The sequence below is a fragment of the Octopus sinensis genome, linkage group LG2 (assembly GCF_006345805.1).
Source record: "Octopus sinensis linkage group LG2, ASM634580v1, whole genome shotgun sequence".
Lineage (NCBI taxonomy): Eukaryota > Metazoa > Mollusca > Cephalopoda > Octopoda > Octopodidae > Octopus > Octopus sinensis.
In genome coordinates this window covers 144,587,773-144,609,491 of record NC_042998.1, presented here as the reverse complement: position 1 = coordinate 144,609,491, position 21,719 = coordinate 144,587,773, and the positions used below count along the sequence as shown (strand labels likewise).

General features: G+C 36.4%; 1 protein-coding gene across 1 annotated transcript in view; it reads left to right on the top strand.

Moving 5' to 3' along the window:
- Positions 1-1,501: 1,501 nt before the first annotated feature.
- The window catches only part of LOC115232637 (guanine nucleotide-binding protein subunit beta-5), a 74,956-nt gene continuing 54,738 nt past the window's right edge, over positions 1,502-21,719 (top strand). Inside the window, exon 1 of the mRNA XM_029802633.2 lies at positions 1,502-2,089. Within this exon, the coding sequence (XP_029658493.1) occupies positions 1,972-2,089 (118 nt within the window). The 5' untranslated portion in view covers positions 1,502-1,971. The remainder of the gene's footprint in view (positions 2,090-21,719) is intronic.

Genomic DNA, 21,719 nt, shown 5'->3' with positions numbered 1-21,719 from the left:
TTTCAGTTTCTGTCAACCAAATCCACTCATAAGTCTTTAGTTGGCCCAAGGCTATAGTAGAAGTCACTTGCTCAAAGTGCCACACAGTGGGACTGAACTTGGAACCATGTGGTTGGGAAGCAAAATTTTGTCCACACAGCCATACCTCTGCCACACGCACTCACACATATATGTATAACAGTCAACAGGAGAGACGTTTAGTAATAGTTTCACTGATCTACCCACCCTATATATCAAAGCCCTGATTTTTCAAGGTCCACTTAACATAGATGTGTTTGCATATGTGTGTGCATGTATGTGTGCATGTGCTTATGTCTATGCATGCATATGTATGTATGAGTAATTTATGTATGCATATACGTCTGTAAATATATATGCATTGATGTATGTGTATGTATTTTTGTATGTATGTATGCATGTACGTAAAAGTATGTATGTATCTTTGTATATATGCATGTAAGTATATATGGGTTGGTGTATGTATGTGTATCTTTGTGTGTATGCATACGTGTATGTATAAGTATGTATGTGTATGCATCTTTGTATGTATGTATGTATGTATGTATGTATGTATGTAGTATGTATGTATGTATGTGTGTATATGCATATACGTATGTATTTGTATGCATGCATGGTGTGCACGTCTGTTGTACAGTAGCAAAATTTACACCTGAGAAGATATTAAATATAAAATTTCAATATTGTTTCATTTTATTTATCTTTTTTTTTATTCAAGATCTTGAATCAATTCCCAAATAAGGAGAAGAATTAAACTAGATTTTAGTGGATCACAGCTAAAATTTTAAATTCATCTATCAATGCATGCACACATACACATACACACATGTGTGTGTATGAATGTGTGCGCGTGTATGTATATAGATGTGTGTGTGTGTATCTGTGTATCTATCTATATATATAATCTTGTTCCTGTTGCTTTTCCTTTTCTCTTTCTCTTATACTCCCATTTTCCTTCTATTTTTCTTTTCCTTCCGCCGACACTACCTTCTTCGTACATTAATCTCTCTATCTCTCTCTCTCTCTCTCTCTCTGTCGTCCCCCCTTTCTCAGCTTCTTTCTAGACTCAATCTATTTTTCCATTCCTCACACCTCTTTAATACTCTATTTCACTCACTCGCTCTTATACCATTTCTCTCTTTAATTTCTTCTCCTTTTCTATGGTTTTCTGTCTCTCCCTCTCCGTCTCTTTATCCGTTTGTCACTAATATTGGCTCTCTTTTTTAGCTTCCCTCTCTCTTGATCTGTCTGGTGTTCTTTATCTCCCCTTCCTCTAACTCTGCCTCTAGCTTATCCCTTTCCCTCTTCTTCACTCCCTTTCTTTTTTAATCTATCTTGAATTAAAATAAATTTGTTTATCTGTCGTTTCTTTCTCTCATTCCAGCTTCCCCCTCTCTCTCTATGTTCTTTTCTCTCTTCCAGCTCGTTTTGTTTCCGCTACCTGTTTTCTTACTCTTTCTCTCTCACCTAGTCTCTGTTTCTCACTGTCTGTATCTCTCTCTGTATTTCTTTCTCTTTCTCTCTTCCTATCCCTTTTCCCTCTCTTATACTCAGTCGCTCTTGGCTTTTCTCTATTCCCTCTGCCTCTCCTCTCATCAAAAGCTTCCTCTTTCTCATATCCATCAGTCTCACCCACAATATACATACATACTAATATAACATAACTATACATATATATATACATCCATAAATATATATATACATACATTGATATTGATAATACATACACAAATACATATTTATATATACACATACTCTCATATATTTATATATGTATATGTATATATATGCAGTAAAGAAGAAGAAAGCCTGTCGCTGCTTTCTCCTTCCCGTCAGTTCCCATTCATCCATTCTTCCATCCATTCATCGTTCCATCCGATAAAAAGCGCCACACACTCACTGAATTATTTCATTTAATTTTATTTCTTCTCCGCCACGCTCAAAGAAAGGAACATGGCCACGGATGCTCTGAGTGCCAACCCTACTGAAAGTGTTGATGCCTTGACAAGGGAGGCTGATGTACTCAAAGCTAAATTGGAAGATGAAAAAGCCAAACTGAATGATGTCGATAGTGAGTAGCAGTTCTCTTTTATTGTTTTTCTGGTTTTACCATTATTTCTCTCTCTCTCTTTCTCTCTCTCTCTCTCCTCCGACGTCCATAAATGCTTGACTGTCTTATCGTTTATCTAGAATTCGATTTTCATGCACCTGTCTGGTGTTTATGCGTGTGTGTGAGTGTGATTATATATATATATACACACACTTATACGCGTGTATGTAAATATATGTAGATATGTGTCTGTAATTATGCGTATGTATTATTATATGTGTCTGTTTATATGTGTGTGTATATTTTTGTTTATGTGCGTACTGTTTGTGATAATATGCAATGATGTGTGTGTATTGAAATTGTTAATGAACAAAACGTCTGTCTGTTTAGTGTGCATGTATATATAAATGTATGTCTATAGATCTGTGTGCGTGTACAGAGTGCACTATTTATGTATATTGTTTTTATTTTTTTACATCTGCAATTGACTAAATATATATTTCTGTATATATATTATACAAATGAAACTTGGTCTTTATCAATGTATATATAATCATAGACAATTTATATATATATAGGCATTATATACACAGTTTACTGGCTATATATAGGCATTTACGTATAGGAGTGGATATTGCTTGTAATATATGAGGTAACAGGCTGAATTGTGTATATATTGTAACATCGTTTATACGTGAATAAACATTCACATTCGCTCGTTTTGTGTGTATGTTTGTGTGACTATATGTCTGCAGAGACCAATATAGCGTATACGTATGCATGCATGTATGTATATATTATATATATATATATATATATATATATATATATATATATATACTTACAGGATGCATATAGGGAGACGTGTATGTATTCATAGTTGACCTCTTTCTCTATAAGTACGTATTGGTGAGTCTTGTATCAATATGCACATATGAATACACTTACATATGTATGTATATTTATACATACGCACACATACAAACATCTATATGCATGTATATACATACTGTATTTTGTCTGGTCATTTAAATTTATGATTGATCTCTGTTTAGGAGAAATAATCATTCTAAGAATGTATATACGAGTTCGTATGTACACACCCACCTAACCACATGCATATATTTATATATATATAGGTATATATATATATATATGTCTCGCACAGAGAAATGTGCGTGCACGCGTATATATGCAGGTATATATATATATATATATCTCCGGTAATATTCCTTCACATGAAAAATTTTCACACGCACACATATCTTATGAAACTATGTTTTATAGGGTGTGTGTACATATGACTATTTTCATTATTTTATTGCCTGCATTTTTTAACAGTTGTCTGTATGTATATACATATATATATATATATATATAATGTATGTATGTACATACACACACAAACGCGCGCTGTATATCCTATTGCATACAGGCAATTGCAACGGAGTTAGTTGTGTTTATATGTATATATATATATATGTATATATATACAGCTGTTTTGGCAAATGAAATGCCGTTATATCAGAACTACTACTACTATTGTTAGTAATAATAATAATCTCGTCTGACCGCTGCTGTCAGGTTTGGGAAGCTGTATTACTGTTGCGATTGTCCGCGTTCTTCCCGGATGTCTTAGACGGTGGTGAAGTGGAAGAGATTGGTGGTGATGGTAGTGGTGGCAGTTGTAGTGATAATGATGATGGTGGTGGTGTTCGGAAATGGCGGACAGTGGAGGAACGGCTATTTACTTCATCCATACTATAATAAAGAAATTTAGTTTAATAATATTTTATCTGCACAAATAAGAGAATCCATGTGCGTAAATGACAAACCCTGAACATTTCCCCCCATTCACATTATATACACGAGTGGTTTTCAACCACTTGTTTTGCCTATGGGCCCTTTTGATCCTTAGTTTACTCCATAGCCATTCGATGTTTGAAAAAATTCTATTATATTTTTATAATTAAATATCGTATAACAAAACAAGAACACTACAAAAAATTGTTAAAATATTTTGTGTTTTGTGGAAGTAAAACCAATATAAGGTATATAAAATTTTACCAACAAAATCTCATTTGGACCCCCAAAGGGTCATGTGGACCCCAGTTGAAAACCTCTGATGTGCACCGTGTGTGTATACTAGATGCGTTCTGTATTTGCTAGTGCGTGTATGTGTGTTTGTATATATAAAACATGTTATCCGTGTAATACGTAATGTATGTGTGTGTGCACTGTGTGTACTTGGATGCCACCTACCTTCCGTAGACTTTGCGTCTGGGGGTGTGTAGATGGCTATTTGTTAGTTATACACTGTATGTATATATATATATGTGTATATATACACATATATGTATGTTAATGTATATATACATATGCATGTATGTATATGTGCGTGGATATATTATTAGTTCATAATGCTGGATTTTTTTCCTGTTTCATCTTCGTGTCCTTCAGGATGTATAGAATGGCATTATTGCATAAAGCTATTTGAAACTAATAGTCGTAATTATAGTAATGATGATAAGTATCGATTGATTATTAATCAATAACGATGCTGACAACAACAACATCAGTGTTATTAACATTGTTGATGTCATATTTAACGCACTGGTACGTAGTACATGCTGCTTCAGGATTATTCCATTCCATGGAATAATATGACATACACCATAAACACAGTGAAGGATACAGACAAAGGTGACTGCTGTGGATCTGTGTCTGCTACATGGTTCCAGTTCCATGAATGCAATCTTTATTTTTCCACTTCACCTGGTATCACTTGACCAACTAGAAAGAGCTGCTAAATCTTCTTCAAAACAAACCTACCATTTAACAAAAGGAAGGACAATTTCTTTTATTATTACATGGTCCTGAATGCATTTGTGTTTGAGAAGAAGGAATGGTCACGGTTGGAACTTCATTAATGTAAGGTTAGCTTAGTCAATGCTGGGAAAGCTATGAACGTTACGGCTGTTTTTGAAATAAACATAATTAAGAACTTGATGAGTTAATCTAATTAGAAATAATTATCCCTTTAGTATTCAGATTATTCTGTCAAATATAATTCATATTGTTTTGAATTAATCATGCATTATCTCATAGCTATGAGATTTCAACGATAACTTACTGTTAGAATGACATTGTTGGGCAGGTGTGAGAGGCCTAATCTGGCCAGTTTGAATATTTGAGCTGGATATGGCCGGTTTGAATGCTAAAGGGTTAAAGCATCTGATTATGTTAGGACAGGGTTAGGATACATGAAACTTGGAAAACATTCAGGACACTGTTTCAATGAGGTAAACACTGCAATGGGCTTAGTGTTGGGACTTGTGCATTTCCATTCTTAAACAAAATACATTATACTTCTCAACCTTCATATACTGAGCTCTTTTTTTTGTACTTTTGTCAAGCTTACACACACACACACACACACACACACAGCCATATATACACATTCATGTTGGTTGCAAGCTTCCATCATTTGACAATGAAGACTCAGTTGTTCAATCAACTGAATTACCTGCTCCTGAATTGATCAAATAAGTGGCTGAGTATTCTACAGACACATGTATTCTTAACGTAATTCTCAAGCAGAATCAGTGTGACACAGAGTGTTAGACAAGGCTGTACCTTTTTGAATCATTGATATAATCCAATCAACAGGTTTCTATAGTTCCCATCTACCCATTTTCACTTGCAAGGTATAAGTTGACTCAGGGTTTTAGAAAATACCATGCTGTAAGGATTGAACTCAGGACCTTGTGGTTGCTAAGCAAACTTCTTAACAATTCAGCCACACCACACCTAACACACTCTCTCTCTCTCTCTCTCTCTCTCTCTCTCTCTCTCTCTCTCTCTCTCTCTCTCACACACACACATGATACAACCGTTTATCCCAGACCTATGAGAACTGTTTTTTCTTTGTTTTTAATTTATTCTCTATCATACATCCAACATTTCTTAATCTTCTAGACAGATGCAGGCATGGCTATGTGGTTAAGAAGCTCACTTTGTCACCATGTGGGTTTAGGTTCACTCCCACTCCCTGACACCTTAGGCAGCTGTTTTCTACTATTGGCTCTGGCCAAGCAATGCACTGTGAGTGAATTTGGTAGATGCAAACTGTGTGGAACCCATTGTATATGTATGTATATAAGTATGTGTGTCTGTATTTGACCTTCCATCACTTGTCAACCGGTGTTGGTTTGTTTACATCTGCAAAGGAACCAATAAAATAAATATCATACTTAAAAAAAAAAGTACTAGGATCAGTTTCTTTGACTAAACCCTTCAAGGTAGTGTCCAAGCATGGCCACAGTCCAACAACTGAAACAAGTGAAAGATAAAATAAAATATTCATCTCCAACATTTCTGAATTTCTTACACTACCTTGAATGTCCTTCTTTCCATGCCATCCGGTCAACAAACAACCCTTAGTGACTTTCCTTAACAATATCTGTGTTTATGTCCTGCAATTTACATGGCAGGAATACAAAGATGGGTTCCTCCTATTACCTTCTTTTCTACATTTTGTTACGTTGATACCATATCATCAACCAGATACAGACAAGTTGGCCATTCCTATCTGAACACTCAGAATATAGAGAACTGGAGCAGGGCACTGTACCACAGCTTTCATCAGCCACACCTACAAGATTTTGCTGAGAATTCTACTGAAGTTGGGTGGCTATAGAATAAATGATTCAGTTCTGGAAGAGATATAACCAGAAAAAAAAGTTGGTACCAATGGTCAGTCAGCGAAAAATACGATATTCTGGTTGCATTATCAGCATCTCTCTGTTCACATCTTTTGGGGCTAGGTGGACAGAAAAACAGGCTTGCAAGGGACAAAGAGATGGAATGTCGACAGCAAGGACTTGATGGGGAGGACTTATGGCTGCAGCATGAGACTGCAGTGTGTAGTAAGGTATTGTGGTTGTGTCTGAGACCTCCAAACCTCATTCATTCGGATGGACATATTCAATTAATATTCTTAATATTGTAAGGTGGTGAGCTGGCAAAAATGTTAGCACATCGGGCACAATGCATCGCGGCATTTCATCCGTCTTCATGTTGAGAGATCAAATTCCACTGAAGTCGACTTTACCTTTCATCCTTCTGGGATCGATAAAATTAAAAACCAGTTGAGAACTGGGGTCAATGTAATCGACTTGCCCCACTCCTCCCCAAAATGCTGACCTTGTGCCAAAATTTGAAATGATTATTCTTAATGTTGTGATGTATTCCTCCCTCTAAAGTGACTAGCATAGATCAGTTTAGGGTTATTGTTAATTTGTTTCTTGTGGTGTCCAGATATTAACTTCATTATCTCATTTTAACATGCATTTTCCTTGACATGAGTTAGCCCAATCTTAAAGCACCTCACCACTTGTTGCAGTCTATCAGCTGTCACATACAATGGAGGAACTACAAATATTTATTGTTGTGTCTCATATGTTTGGTGTGGATATTTTTTTGGTTGGTTGCCCATCCTATGGCCAACAATTTCACAAATTATGCTAGATGTATTTCATCATGTCACTCCCATTAGAGAAGTTGTCTGCAACAAGACTAAAGTGTGTCTTCTACCTGGTATTAATTTTTATTCAGAATTACCAGTTCCTCTTGGCAGAATAACTGCTTCTTCTTTACTACTATGGTTTACTGAGTCTACATCTGATCCATTCCTTCTTCCTTGTTTGTGAATGTATAGAGAATTATGTTACCTAGTGTTTTACATTCAATAGAGAGTTTTCCTAGTGGTTCATCAAACTCATCTCTTAATTTTTTGATACTTACAGATTAAGTAAATGCTTGGGTTACAGTATAAATAAAGTGAGCGAGAATGGTTGAGTTAATAGCGAACCACACCAAGATGAGTGAGTTGCTTGAATACTGAACATGGGAATGCCTGAGTTGGAAGGGTTCTGTATGAGTTTGCACATATCTGCAGTGGTGCCAATGTTACACCTTAGACAGCCAGAACTGCAGCATCAAGAAAAGTCCTCTTTTGCTTGCTAAATCACTATTCATCAATGAGTTAAAACCAGTAACAAGCCAACAGACACACTGTTATCTATATGCCTCTTATTCATAATTATTGCAGCTTCTATTCTGAATAAGCAAGCTATGTACCACCGCCACTGCCCTACTGTCTCTTCTACTTGTCAAGATATATTATTAGGTGTTGTCAAATTTCAATAATAACAGTAGCATATTTATATAAGTTAAGCCTGTTAACATTTTGGGAAAGTTTTATGTCAGTCATGTTTAATTAATGTATGTATTTCTTTATTGCCCACAGGGGGCTAAACATAGAGGGGACAAACAAGGACAGACAAAGGAAGTCGATTACATTGACCCCAGTGTGTAACTGGTACTTATTTAATTGACCCCAGCGGAATTTGAACTCAGAACGTAACGGCAGATGAAATACTGCTAAGCATTTTGCCCGGCATGCTAATAATTCTGCCAGCTCACTGCCCTTTACTTAATATATTACAGTATTTATTTGATATATTACAGTATTTAGTTGATATATTACAGTTTCTCTCTCTCTTGCACACTTTTTATCTGTATGTGTATATTTCTGTGCATGCACACACACACACACACATTGTGCATGTGTGTGTGTAGCACCAAGAAGCACTGTCACCAAGACAGACTGAATATCCAGCCAGTTGTACCAAATGGCAATGTTCAAACAGTTTTGCCCAGTCACCCCATTCTGAAATCTATTCTGCTGATTACTGAGTTAGGAAAGGAATCCATGAGGTGGTCAATTATAACTGTTTAAACTATTTTTGAGTTGGAGTGATTGATAGGTTAGGTGTTGTAACAATCAATGTGATTGCTCTTGTGTATGGGGCATGTTGTTATAGGTCTTCATAAGTTAGAGAAAATATTCATAAACTTTTAAGAGCTGCTGCCCTCTTGGCACTTTGGACATATCCCTACCCTTCTGACACACACTCACCACCACAAACATAAACCACTTTCTGCAGCAAATTCAAAACAACTACATTTTCACAAATAAAACATAATGTAACTAACCCCTTATTTTGTTTTTACATCCTTTACCCACTTTTAGCTACCCTGTTATCGCCCCTACTTTTCTTCAACAATCTCTGGATCTTTCAACTGCCCCCTGGAGTAGGGAGGAGGCATACTGCCCACTTTGGGAACCACTGAGTTAGAGTAAATATTCACTAAGAGAGAACAGGTGATGAATTTGGTGAGGACAGGAGAACACACTGCTTGAAAATGTTAGAACACTCGAGACTGATCACACCTTATTTGGTTAAAGGGAGCTGAGATGCTCTCATGTTTAACAATGATGACCACAAGAAGGTGAACCCCTGAATAATTTTATTATATGTGTGTATGCATAGAAGTGGAAACGAAGTAGATAACAAAGCATGATGTGATTAGTCAAACTAATTACTCCCAATACTTATTTTTTAAAGTCTGGTACCCATGTTATCAGTTTCCTTTGCTAAGCCACGAAGTTATTGGGATGCAAACAAACCAATACCAGTTGTCAAGCAGTGGATGACAACAAGGGGACAAAGGGATGTTCATACATACACACACCTGTATATGAGAGGCTTCCACACAATTTCCACCTTCTAAATCCACTCTCAAGGCATTGGTTGGCCTGGGGCTATAGTAGAAGACATTTGCTCAAGGTAGTGTGCAGTGGGAATGAACCTAAAGCCATATGGTTACAAAGTGAGCTTCTTAACCATAGAGCCATACCTGCACCTAAGTAGACCCGTCTTAATTGAAAAGCTGTGGATAAGGGATTTCAAACTGGGATCTGCACCATGTAAAGCAGTTGGGAAAATTTGGAACATGATTTCTAAGAAATAACTGTAGTAATAATTCTGGACCATTGTGATGTTTATTCCTAAACAAGGTATGTTTTGGTGTAAAATAGATAGTATGGAGCACAATGCATGAGGAAATTGGATGCTTACTGAAGATTTTATTGACATGTTAAGGTTGAGAGCAAATCTATGGATGGGTCTCTGCTGGAAATAAATTCCATTCTTTACCCAAAATAGGTTCCCTCCTTCCATTGTTTTGATGTCTACTTTTCCATGCTTGATGGGTCAAATAAGAGAATCTTGGGATAGATTTTTTTAATGTCTGGATGCTCTTCCTGATGCCACTACCACTTGTTTCCAAATGGGATACTATATCATATATATATAGAGAGAGAATGTGTGTGTGTGTGTGTGAGGGATGGAAAAAGAGATTGTGTGAGGGACAGAAAGAGAGAGAGTGTGAGGTGAAGGAGTAGTCGAAAGAGACAAGAGAAAGAAAAGTAAAAGCTGAAGAAATAAGTTCCTGTTTTCGTTCTTTCAATGTGAAAACTTTGGTATTGGTGTTTTACTACTACTATTGTGCTATTTTACACCAAAACGAAGTGATTAATACTGCAAATGTTTTGTCCTCTTTTTATCATTGCTTGTTAGTACCACCAGATGGTTCAAATAACTGAGCTATTGTTGTTTAGTTCCATCTCAGCTTGGAATGAGCAAACCTCTAGTGAAAAGGCACTTCAGATGTGACCATCCTATCTTTTTTTCATACGTCTTGTATCTAAGACTACATTCTACAATGTACACTTCATTTTATAAGAATGTAGGATGTGAGGAAGATTTGGCTGCTATTTAAAGCTGTTTAAATTACCATGTAGGGCAGTACCACCCCAAGGAGGCACTGAGCATCTCGAAGAGGGTGTTAGGCTTTAGGGAGCAGTGAGTAACATAATTAACATACTAAATTTTACCTAGAGTAGTAATTAAAAGATAAAATGAAATATCATCAGACACGGAAATCATTAATTTGCAATGTATAAAGAAAATTTACAACTTTTGTCTATTAATTTTTTATCATTTCACTGTTAAAAGCTTATACTATCCATTTTTAGAATAAAATTTATAAATTGTCATCCATGTTAAATTAGTTTAGTCATGATAACTCACTTGCCACTTAGGTGGGCACTAAGCATTACTACTTAAAAGAGGGAGTACTACCAAAAAAAAAAAGGTTAAGAAACACAGATGTAGCGGGTCCTTTAGGTGAGATGGTGGTGTTGCCTACTCTCATCCAAGTCAGCTCTGATTGGGCAGTCACATAGTCCCAATTGCTCAGCTCACAATATATACACAAACACACAATGATATATATCAATGTATGTAGAAAGTAATAATTTATACTTGTGTTTATCTTAATTTTCCACTACATATCCTCTGTATACCTTAACTAATAATATTGTTAAATACAATGGTAGACTAACCACTATACTGGAAACTGACTGGAGTTCTAACTCATATAGCATTAGTTGTACTTTTAACTGTACACACAAGATGTGTGTGTGTGTACATGCATATACATCATGGCTTGGCTGTGTAATTAGGAAGTTCACTTTCCAACTTCATAATTTTGGGTTCAGTCTCACTGCATGGCAGCTTGGGTAACCAAAGCTTTATGATTGAATATGGAAGACAGAAACTGAAAGAAGCCCTTTGTATGTGTGTTTGTATGTCCTTGCATGATAGTCATAACCAAGTGTCACCATCATGCAAGCACTGTCATTTGTTTCCAGCCTTCCATGAAAATATATCCAACCAATTGGAGATATTACCATACTTGGAAGTAGGTAGAGTTGGAGACAGGAAGCTCATCCTTCTGTAGAAAATCCGACTCAACAAATTCCATCTAACCTTGCATACATGGAAAACCATCATCATCACCCCCACCACCAAACAACACGAACTGGCAAGTCAGAGGACAGCATCTAGTTCCACTGTCTGTTTTGGCATAGTTTTTACGGTTGGATGCCCTCCCTAAAGCCAATTGTTTTACAGATTGGACTGGGTGCTTTTCACATGGCATCAGTACTATTGAGGTCTGTTTTAGCATGGTTTTTATGGCGGGATGCCCTTCCTAATACCAACTACTTTACAGAGTGGACTGGGTGCTTTTCACATGGACCCAAACCAGTCATGGGCAACTTGTGACTTGTGGGACTTCTTGAATGGCATGCCTAACAGCCTAACAAAAGATTGCCTTAAATGTTTTAGTAGTCATATCTCATGTGGCCCACTTCTTGAAAAGGTTGCCTATCGCCTTCATTAAATGGTGATGATGATGATTGTGTGTCTGTTAGATTCATATATGGTCAGTATTAATGAAGAAGAACCTATTTGATATGAAGTTAGTAAAGTAAATAGATACTTCCTATTGTTAACCATTCATGAAATGAGAAGTGCTTATGTTTCAATTATGTAGTCTGGGACAAATAAAGAAATATGCCTTTGTCAATGATGTAACACAAAAGTAATGGAAGCAGTCATGATTGTGTATCTTACCTAAACAAACAAGTTTTGTTTAAAAATAAAATACATTGGCATATAACCACTTGCCCTGCTTGATGTGGAAGCCATGCTTTCTTTACAATTTCATCATCATCATTGTTTTTTAACATTCACTTTTCTGTGCTAGTATGGGTTGGACAGAATTTATTTCAGGCAGATTTTCATTGGTTTGATGCCCTTCCTGTTGCCAAGTCTTCCATGGAAACATGTCCAACCAAATCTCACCTATTTGCAAGTGAGGTAATATTTTTCCAAAGCCAGACATGTTTCTAACAGAAGACTGAAATAAACATCACTTCCATGACTGTACTGCTTGTTTACAACCATCACATGATTTTAAGCTAATGGTATACACACACATCATCATCATCATCATTTAGCATCCGTTTTCCATGCTAGCATGGGTTGGACATAAAGGATAAAAAGTAAAGAACCCCTTCGGTCATGAATGACCATGAGATTGCACCTAGAAAGTTACCCTCTGAGGCAAAAGTCCTGGCAAGATTGTTGATGGAAGATCAGCAGTCACCCATGCATACCAGCCTCCCCTCTCCATGCCACTGATGTTATCGAAGGGGAAGGCAAAGACTGATTCAGCGTGGCACTAGTGACATCACAACTCATTTCTATTGCTGAATGAACTGGAGCAATGTGAAATAAAGTGTCTGGGTGAACAACACAACACACAGCCCAGTCTGAGAATTGGACTCACAACCTCATGATTGTGAGCCCAACACTCTAACCACTGAGCCATTCACATATACATACATATACAATAGGTTTCCATGCAGTTTCTGTCTACCAAACCCACTCAAAAGTCTTTGGTTGACCTGGGGCTGTAATAGAAAATACTTGCCCAAGGTGCTGTATGATGGGACTGAACCCAAGATCACATTGTTGGGAAGCAAGCTTCTTAATCACTGCACCAGAAACCAATTTAACCTTTTAGCATTTAAACTGGACATATCCAACCCACATATTCTACTTGTTCTATGTTCAAACTGACAACACCTGGATCCAAGTTTGATTCCAGTATACAATACCTTGGGAAAGAGTCATTCACCATATTCTCAGGCAGACCAATACCTTGCAAATGGAATTTGGCTGGTTTTGCTGCTGTTGGTTTAAATCAAAGTGGACTTCTTTCAGGTTTAGTATTCAATACTGGGTACAAACTGAGTTTTATATTTATTTCTATAAGACTTGGCATGACAATCATTTCAATCTATAACATATTATATCAAGTGCTTCTCAGTCTCCATCAGTATCATTACTTGTGGTTTTCTCAACCAAAGCAACCCCAGCATGGTAATAACTTAATTCCTGACTATGAGTTTGAGTTATGTAATTAATTATTTCTTTAGAATTCAGTTAAATATATATATATGTGTGTGTGTGTGTGTGTGTGTGAGAGTGTGTCCCATTGCCTTGATATCCTACACTAATTGTAAATGAACATCACTGTCATACATGTGGTGTTGTTTGTTTGCAAATTTTCTAAAAAAGCACTGCTTCAATGAATTTTATATGATCCATGCAAGCATGGAAATGTGAACATAATATGGTGATGGTGTATGTGTGTGTGTATGTGTGTGCACGTATCTTTTATCTTGTTTCAGTCATTAGACTGCAGCTATGCTGGGACACTGTCTTGAAGAATTCTTAATCAAATGAATCGACCCCAGTACTTTGTTTTTTTTTTTTAAAGCCTGGTACTTATTCTATCAGTTCTTTTGCTGAACCACTAAGTTATGGGAACGTAAATACACAAACACCTGTTGTCAATCGGTGCTAGGGGACAAAGACACACAGACATATATATATATATATATATATAATATATATATATATATATATGGTGCATGGCTTAGTGGTTAGGGTGTTGCACTCACGATTATGAGATCACGGGTTCAATTCTCAGACAGGGCGATGCGTTGTATTCTTGAGCAAAGCACTTCATTTCTCATTGCTCTGTGATCATTTTGACATATGAGATGTGGCACTCGCTGCACCTGTACAGGTAATGCCAATCTGATGGAGGGAGTGAGCTTATGACTTCACAAACATTTGGTCACTATAAACAAATCATCTGTGTGGTTGTTCGGTAAGAAATTGTTGAACCCTCTTACTTCATCTAATGACAGGAGAGTCCATTCTTATTATATATATGTATGATGGTCTTCTTTCAGTTTCTGTCTGTAAAATCCATTCGCAAAGCTTTGGTTGGCCTAAGGCTACAGTAGAAGATACTTACTGAAGGTGCCACACAATGGGACTGAACCCAAAACCATGTGGTTGGGAAGCAAACTTCTTACCACACAGCCATGTCTGTGTCTATATATATATAATCAGTCATCATTTTAATGTCTGCTTTTTCATGCTTGTATAAGTTGGGTAGAATTTATTAAAGTGGATTTTCTATGGGCTGATACCCTTTTTGTCACCAACCCTCATCTGTTTTGAAGGAAGTTAATATTTCCCCAGAAGATTGGAAATGGATGACCCTGCTTGTATGGCAGTGACATCCATTTATAAAATAGCACATGATGTCAAGACAAGGAGACACAAACATGACCACATGGTAGACTTTTATGTTGCTACCTACCAAACCCACTAACAAGGCATTGGTTGGCTTGTGGCTATATAGTAGAAGACACTTGCATAAAATACCATGTTGTGAGACTGAAACCAACCATTGAAAACCCAAGTCCAGCAGTGCAGGCTACTGTGTTTTGGCTACATCTATAGGATGAACACTAGGAGACTGACACCGCAACAACTGTTGTAGTGGCAGCAACCCATGCACTGGAGAATCCAGCACAGTGCACCAAATAAGACATGGGCAAAACAGCACCTTGACCTCAAGCATGCTATGGCTAAGACCAACACCATGGATTGAAAAGCATGCAATAACATCATCAACAGAATCCATAATCCGACTACACCCTCAGTAGCGTATTGGTTGAGAGGATAGCCTCTCCCTCCAGTCAGCAGCTAGGGATTTTACTTACTTACTTACACACACACACACACACGCACACACAGAGTAACATTTTTAAACCCTTGAGTAAAAATTTATTAAAGAATAATCTACATGTATATATAAAGTTATTAATTTGTTGCTTCTTGGTGAATGAGCAAAAATGAACACTGTGTGTGTGTGTGTGTGTGTGTACTTACATATATTTTCCTCTGTAACAGCAGCTATGCATCACTTTACTATGCTTTCTTTCATTTAACATCTCAGCTAATTCTCAATCAAAGTATCAAGATAGCTCTCTAAACTTGTTTCCTTTCTAATTTACCAACCTAATCTTTCTACCAACCACCATCATAAGTACTCTCTAGTAGTAGTAGTAGTAGTAGTTACTTGTTGTTGGTGGTGTTGTTCATGTACATCTTATCCAGAGTGAAGTCTTCTGCTGTCAAAGGCTTAAATTTGAAAGTAAATAAAGCAAAAACACACACACACACACAAATGAACACACATACACATGCATGCAGGTCTATGTCACTCCCACACAAGGTTCTTATACATTCACATTTGCATGCATGAGGATTCTCTCTATCTGTCTCTCTTTTTCTCTTCACTCACATATCACAGCTCACAGTGTCTTTCCTTCTCTTCCCTTCTCTCTAATTGTATCACATAAATATACACACACATCTGCAGACACATTCATATATGTGCATGCAGGTGCATGCATGTGCATCTTTTCATATTTACACACACATAGACACAGCAGTAATATTCCTACACACATATACATGTACATATTCACACACTTACATACATATAGCAGCAATATTCTAACACACACACACACAGGAGAAGGGAGGAGTATTTTTTCTATATATTTTTTGTTTTGTATAATTCTTTTCCTTTCCATAAAATAATTAAGAAAATCAAGGAGAGTTTAGTGTTTAATTGTTATTCAGTTCCTTTCTGTTAAAGTATTTTGTATTGTTGTTGTATTTCTGTATTTTAAAGTGATTTCACAACAAAGCGGGATGTTTAGTAAATTTCCTTAACCCCTTTGTTACCATATTTCTGTAGAAATACACTGCCTATGTTTTTTTAGTTAATTTTGAAAATAATGAAGAATTTGGTAAAATAAATTTGTCGTTATTAATTAAGCTGGTGCTTGAAACATTAATTAGCATGGAATTTTGTTAGAAGGTTTTTTAATCTAGATCACTTTAAAACAAAGGGTTTGTAACTTAGAAGCTGTTGGGGTGGAGCAAGCAATCTCAGGTAAGTTATTATTAAAAGGGTTTAAATTTTTTATTTTATTGTGCAAGAACAATCACTGCAAGTGATGGTATAAGGAAATATCATAAAATAATTATATATATATATATATATACATACATAGGAGGTGCAATGGCCTAGTGGTTAGGGCAGCGGACTTGCAGTCGGAGGATCGCGGTTTCGATTCCTAGACCGGGCGTTGTGTGTGTTTATTGAGCGAAAACACCTAAAGTACCACGAGGCTCCGGCAGGGGGTGGTGGCGACCCCTGTTGTACTCTTTCGCCCCAACTTTCTCTCACTCTCTCTTCCTGTTTCTTGAGTAACATTGCGACGGACTGATGTCCCGTCCAGCTGGGGGGAACACATACACCACGGAAACCGGGCCCATGAGCCTGGCTAGGCTTGAAAAGGGCGCATAAATAAATATATACATACATAAGTGGGTACTGAAAAGTTCCTACCTTTAGGCAAAAGAAAATACAGGAGGATCTGTTAATTATGATTTTATTCAACATATTCTCCTTCTCAGATTCACGCAATTATTGCAGCAGTCCTTCAGTTTTTCTAAGCCCTGTAAAAGAACTTTTGCGATATCCTTAAAGCCAGGAACTTTTCAGCACCCTATCGTGTGTGTGTGTGTGTATGTGAATATATATATATATATATATATATATATATATATATATACATATACATACATACACACACATTAACAATAAAAATAATACAATCAGGTTAAACAAATACTGAGAACAATGATAGCAATAATAGAAATTATTACACAATTTAATGTTGGAATTGGATTTTGACTGATTAGAGGAAAGTGTTTGATGGAATTTTCTTTTCCCTACTATCACCTACTATTACTACTACTACCACCACCACCACTACTATCGCTACCATCACCACTACTACTTCTACTATTGCTGCTGCTGGAACTGCCACAGTAAGTGCCAACAGCCACTCCAAACATCATTCCCCACCATTATTTATCTTATCAATATCCAAGTTCAAAGTGAGGAAATTTAGTGAGGTTTAGTGTGTGTGTCTGTGTGGTTGATTGTAACAAACTAAATCAGATACTTTACAATGTTTTGTTTTCGTTTTTCTTTTATTTTTTTGTGTGTTCCAAACTTGTCAAAGTCAATCTTTTGTCTTTCATCTCTTCATTGAATAAAGCAAGTGCTAATTGACTGCTGTTCTGTAGTATGCAACAGATTCCCATCCAAAAAAAAAACTTAATCCATTGATGCTTTACTATGCCAAGTTCATTTCCCAAAATTAAATATCTCAACTACCCCACCACCATACACACCCATTCTTTTCAATGCCATGCCTGCCATCTTCTGTGGTTCTTTGTAGCAGCTGACTGGTCAGAATGCTGCTATTTCTATGATAGATATCTCTAGCAGCAGCAGCAAAAATATTTAATAATCCATTCTACTATAGGCACAAGGCCTGAAATTTGGTGGAGGGGGATAGTTGATTACATTGACCCCAGTATACAACTGGTGCTTATTTTATTGACCCTGAAATGATGAAAGGCACAGTTGACCTTGGAGGAATTTGAACTCAAAACATAGCAATGGGCAAAATACTGCTAAGCATTTCATCCAGCATGCTAATGATTTAATAATAATAATAATAATAATAATAATAATCCTTTCTACTAAAGGCACAAGTCCTGAAATTTTGTAGGAGGAGACTAGTCAATTATATCAACCTCAGTGTTTCACTGGTCCTTAGTTTATTGACCCCAAAAGGATGAAAGGCAAAGTTGACCCTGGTGAAAGACAGACGGAATACCGCAAAGCATTTTGCCCAGCGTGCTAACGATTCTGCCAGCTTGCCACCTTAATAATAATAATAGCTATAATAATAATGATAGCTATGATAAGCTTATTGCATAAAGTGCTCAGGTACACTACAACTTGTTGAAGAAAAGGTATAAGAGGTGACAGAAAACCAATATATGTAAGTCAAGTGAAGAAAGGTGGCAATGAAAGCTACAAGTACATACACTGTACACAGAAAAAAAGCACAAAAATAAAAAAAGTGAACATTAAAAGATTTACCACAGCTGGATACCCTTCCAGTCACCAACAATCACCTGTTTCCAGACATGTTTTTCATGGAAGACTGGAAATGAATGACAGTGACACTTTTTTACAACTATCACTACATTAATAGTTTGATGCTATTAATATTTCATTTAAATTGTTGCATGTCAACACCTGAAGGAAAGGCATGATCAGGCAGATTACAGAGTGGGTTGGGGGATGTTCTGGGTATGATGGTGACTGCAGGGCTGAGAGTGTTGGACACACCAAGAGTAATGAGCAGCGGAAAGATAAGTGACTTGAGAGTGGAAGCACAAAAGCAGTCAACGTTGAGGAACAGAAGCCATTACTATTGCAGTAGAAAAGACAGGCCAGAGGTTTGAGTATGTCCTAATAATTGAATTTCATTTAGTTGAATGACCCCTTCTCTGGACATGGTTCAGGATGTCTGTATGCATAGCAGCAGCAGCAGCATCCCAGATATGGGAGCAGTATTTCATTGTAGGCCTCATTTGAGCCTTGTAGAGTGTCAGCATTTGTTGGGGGTGGGGGGAGGCTGAAATATTTTCTTGTTCTGAAGAGAAGGGCCAGTCCTTAGGATTTGGTCCTAGCTATCACTCAGTAAGACCTTTGTCAGTTTCTCTCTAGCTATCTATTTAAAGCTGTATATGACTAAGGTACATCCATGCTTAAAGTTTGCATCACCTGTCTGGAACCTCTATCTTGTTTGGCATATCAATCTCCTGGAAACTTCAGAAACGTGCAACCAGACAAATACCTGCCATCAGGCATCTACCATATGCTGAACGTTTTACTTCCGTGGGCATGAACACATTTAAGCTCCAATGTCTGGCAACTGACTTGGTAGACATTGACAAGATTAACCACCATATTTTCAACAACAACCTTGGGCACCTTTTTTTGTATTCCATATGTCTAATATTCATGGACATGCTCATAAAATCAAAAAACAGGACAGCACCCATGACTTTTGGAAACATTTTTTTACGCTCAGAATTGTGGAAGCATGGAATAAACTACCTGCATTAATTGTTAGCTGTTGAGATACCAACTACAGTGTTCAAAACTTCCATGCTTCCTGAAATTTGCCAACAGTACAACTTGGTGCCACCCCACTTTTTTTGTAGACTTATTCATTGTTCATTTCCTGTGCATATTCTATGTACTGTTCATGCAGTTTTGGTTACTTTTTCTGATGAGTTGTAGTGCACCTGAACACTGTATACAACAATTTCATTTTTTTTTTTTAAGTTATGACTAGCAATCTTTTTGCATCACATTCCAGTAAACAGGTTACAACTCTTGTGACATATTCACTTGATCTTTTTTCAGCTTTTGTACTTGTATTTTGCAATAATTTCCTCTAGACACAAGGTACTCTAATTAATTATAGAAGAGAAGTAAAGTTTACTTTTATTCATAACTTTACTGCAAGCATTGGTGATGTTAAAATAAGTGAAATTACAGTAAATGAAGAGTGCAACCATTTTATGGCAATGTCTTATTTATTGTCTCCTATATTACATTTAATAACATGTTAGAATAAAGATGTTTGTGTTGAGTTTTTTCATCATCACATATTGCTGTGTGAGAAGTATGAGAAGCTTGCTTTGCAAAAGATCCTTCATCACTGAAAGAAGGAATAGGAAAGAGCATGATGACTCTAAGTGAGAGTTTGTGAGAAGTTACAGTATGTTAGAGAGAGGGTGATGATTTTAGGTGAGACATTGATAATTGTTTGCATGTGATGTTTAGGTTAAAGCAATTTGGCTGTTTCTCATTTATTTCATTAATGAAACATTGAATATTTAACAGTCTTATTATGATTTTGTAATTAATGATATTGAACTAATTACTTCTTGCTAATAGTTGTATGACTGAAATATTTCTTTGTTAAATAAGGCATAGTTATTTATAGAGTGGCAGCTTTTGGTAAGAATATAAACTAAGTTTGTTTTGCATTTCTTCTTCATTGGCATGGGGTAGGGCAGGTAGAATATTCTAAATTCAACTTTAATTTGGGCTCTGATTGTTTTATAACAATGACATAATATTATTACTATAAAGTACCTACAACACACGTCAGTCTCAACATCCAAACTTTTTTTGTTCTCAATTCTAAATTTGTGGATGTTGACAAATATAGGTTATTACTTAACTATATTTATATTGCTTTCATCAACAGTTTGTTTGTTTTTCATATAGTAGCTACAGTATTGTTTTGTTTTCTTAATATTTCTTTCTCTCTCTCCTCCCCCTCTCTTTATTTTCTCTCTTTCTCTCTCTCATTCACTCTCTCCTCTCTTCAATTTTTTCCTTTTATAACTCTACCTTCACCACCATCTAGTATTGGTTGATTATGATTTCTTGCTACTTTGACTTTACCTTTCCTTCAGTATTGACTCAGGTTTATATTTTCCTATATTAGCATATTTTGGATCCATTTCTAAGTGCTGTCTACCTTCAGTTTGGTCTCAGCCTTATTTCACTGTCATGTATTCAGTTTTTGGGTTTTTTTTTTTTTTCACAACATAACCCTAACATCAACTCTTTTGTGACTTATAGTCACACATTATTACATTTATAACCTGGCTAAATCTACATCACAAAGCCAGATGATAGTTCAGCTCTGAACAGCAGCTGGCCCTCTACAACAACAACAATCCACAATGTTATTTCCCACAGATCGGGGTATTATTATTACTCACAATTTTTTTTTATCACCAACAGCTAACACACTCATTTTAGATTACAACCAAAACAAGCCATCCAATTGATTAACACTCTATTCACCATCGATTTCAAACTGAACATCAAACCACATCGATCTTGATGATGTGCAGGGTCTATAATGATAACAAGCACAACTGTTTTGTTTTTTTTTTCAACTAATTAATAAACCAAAAAAGGCATGGACTGAATA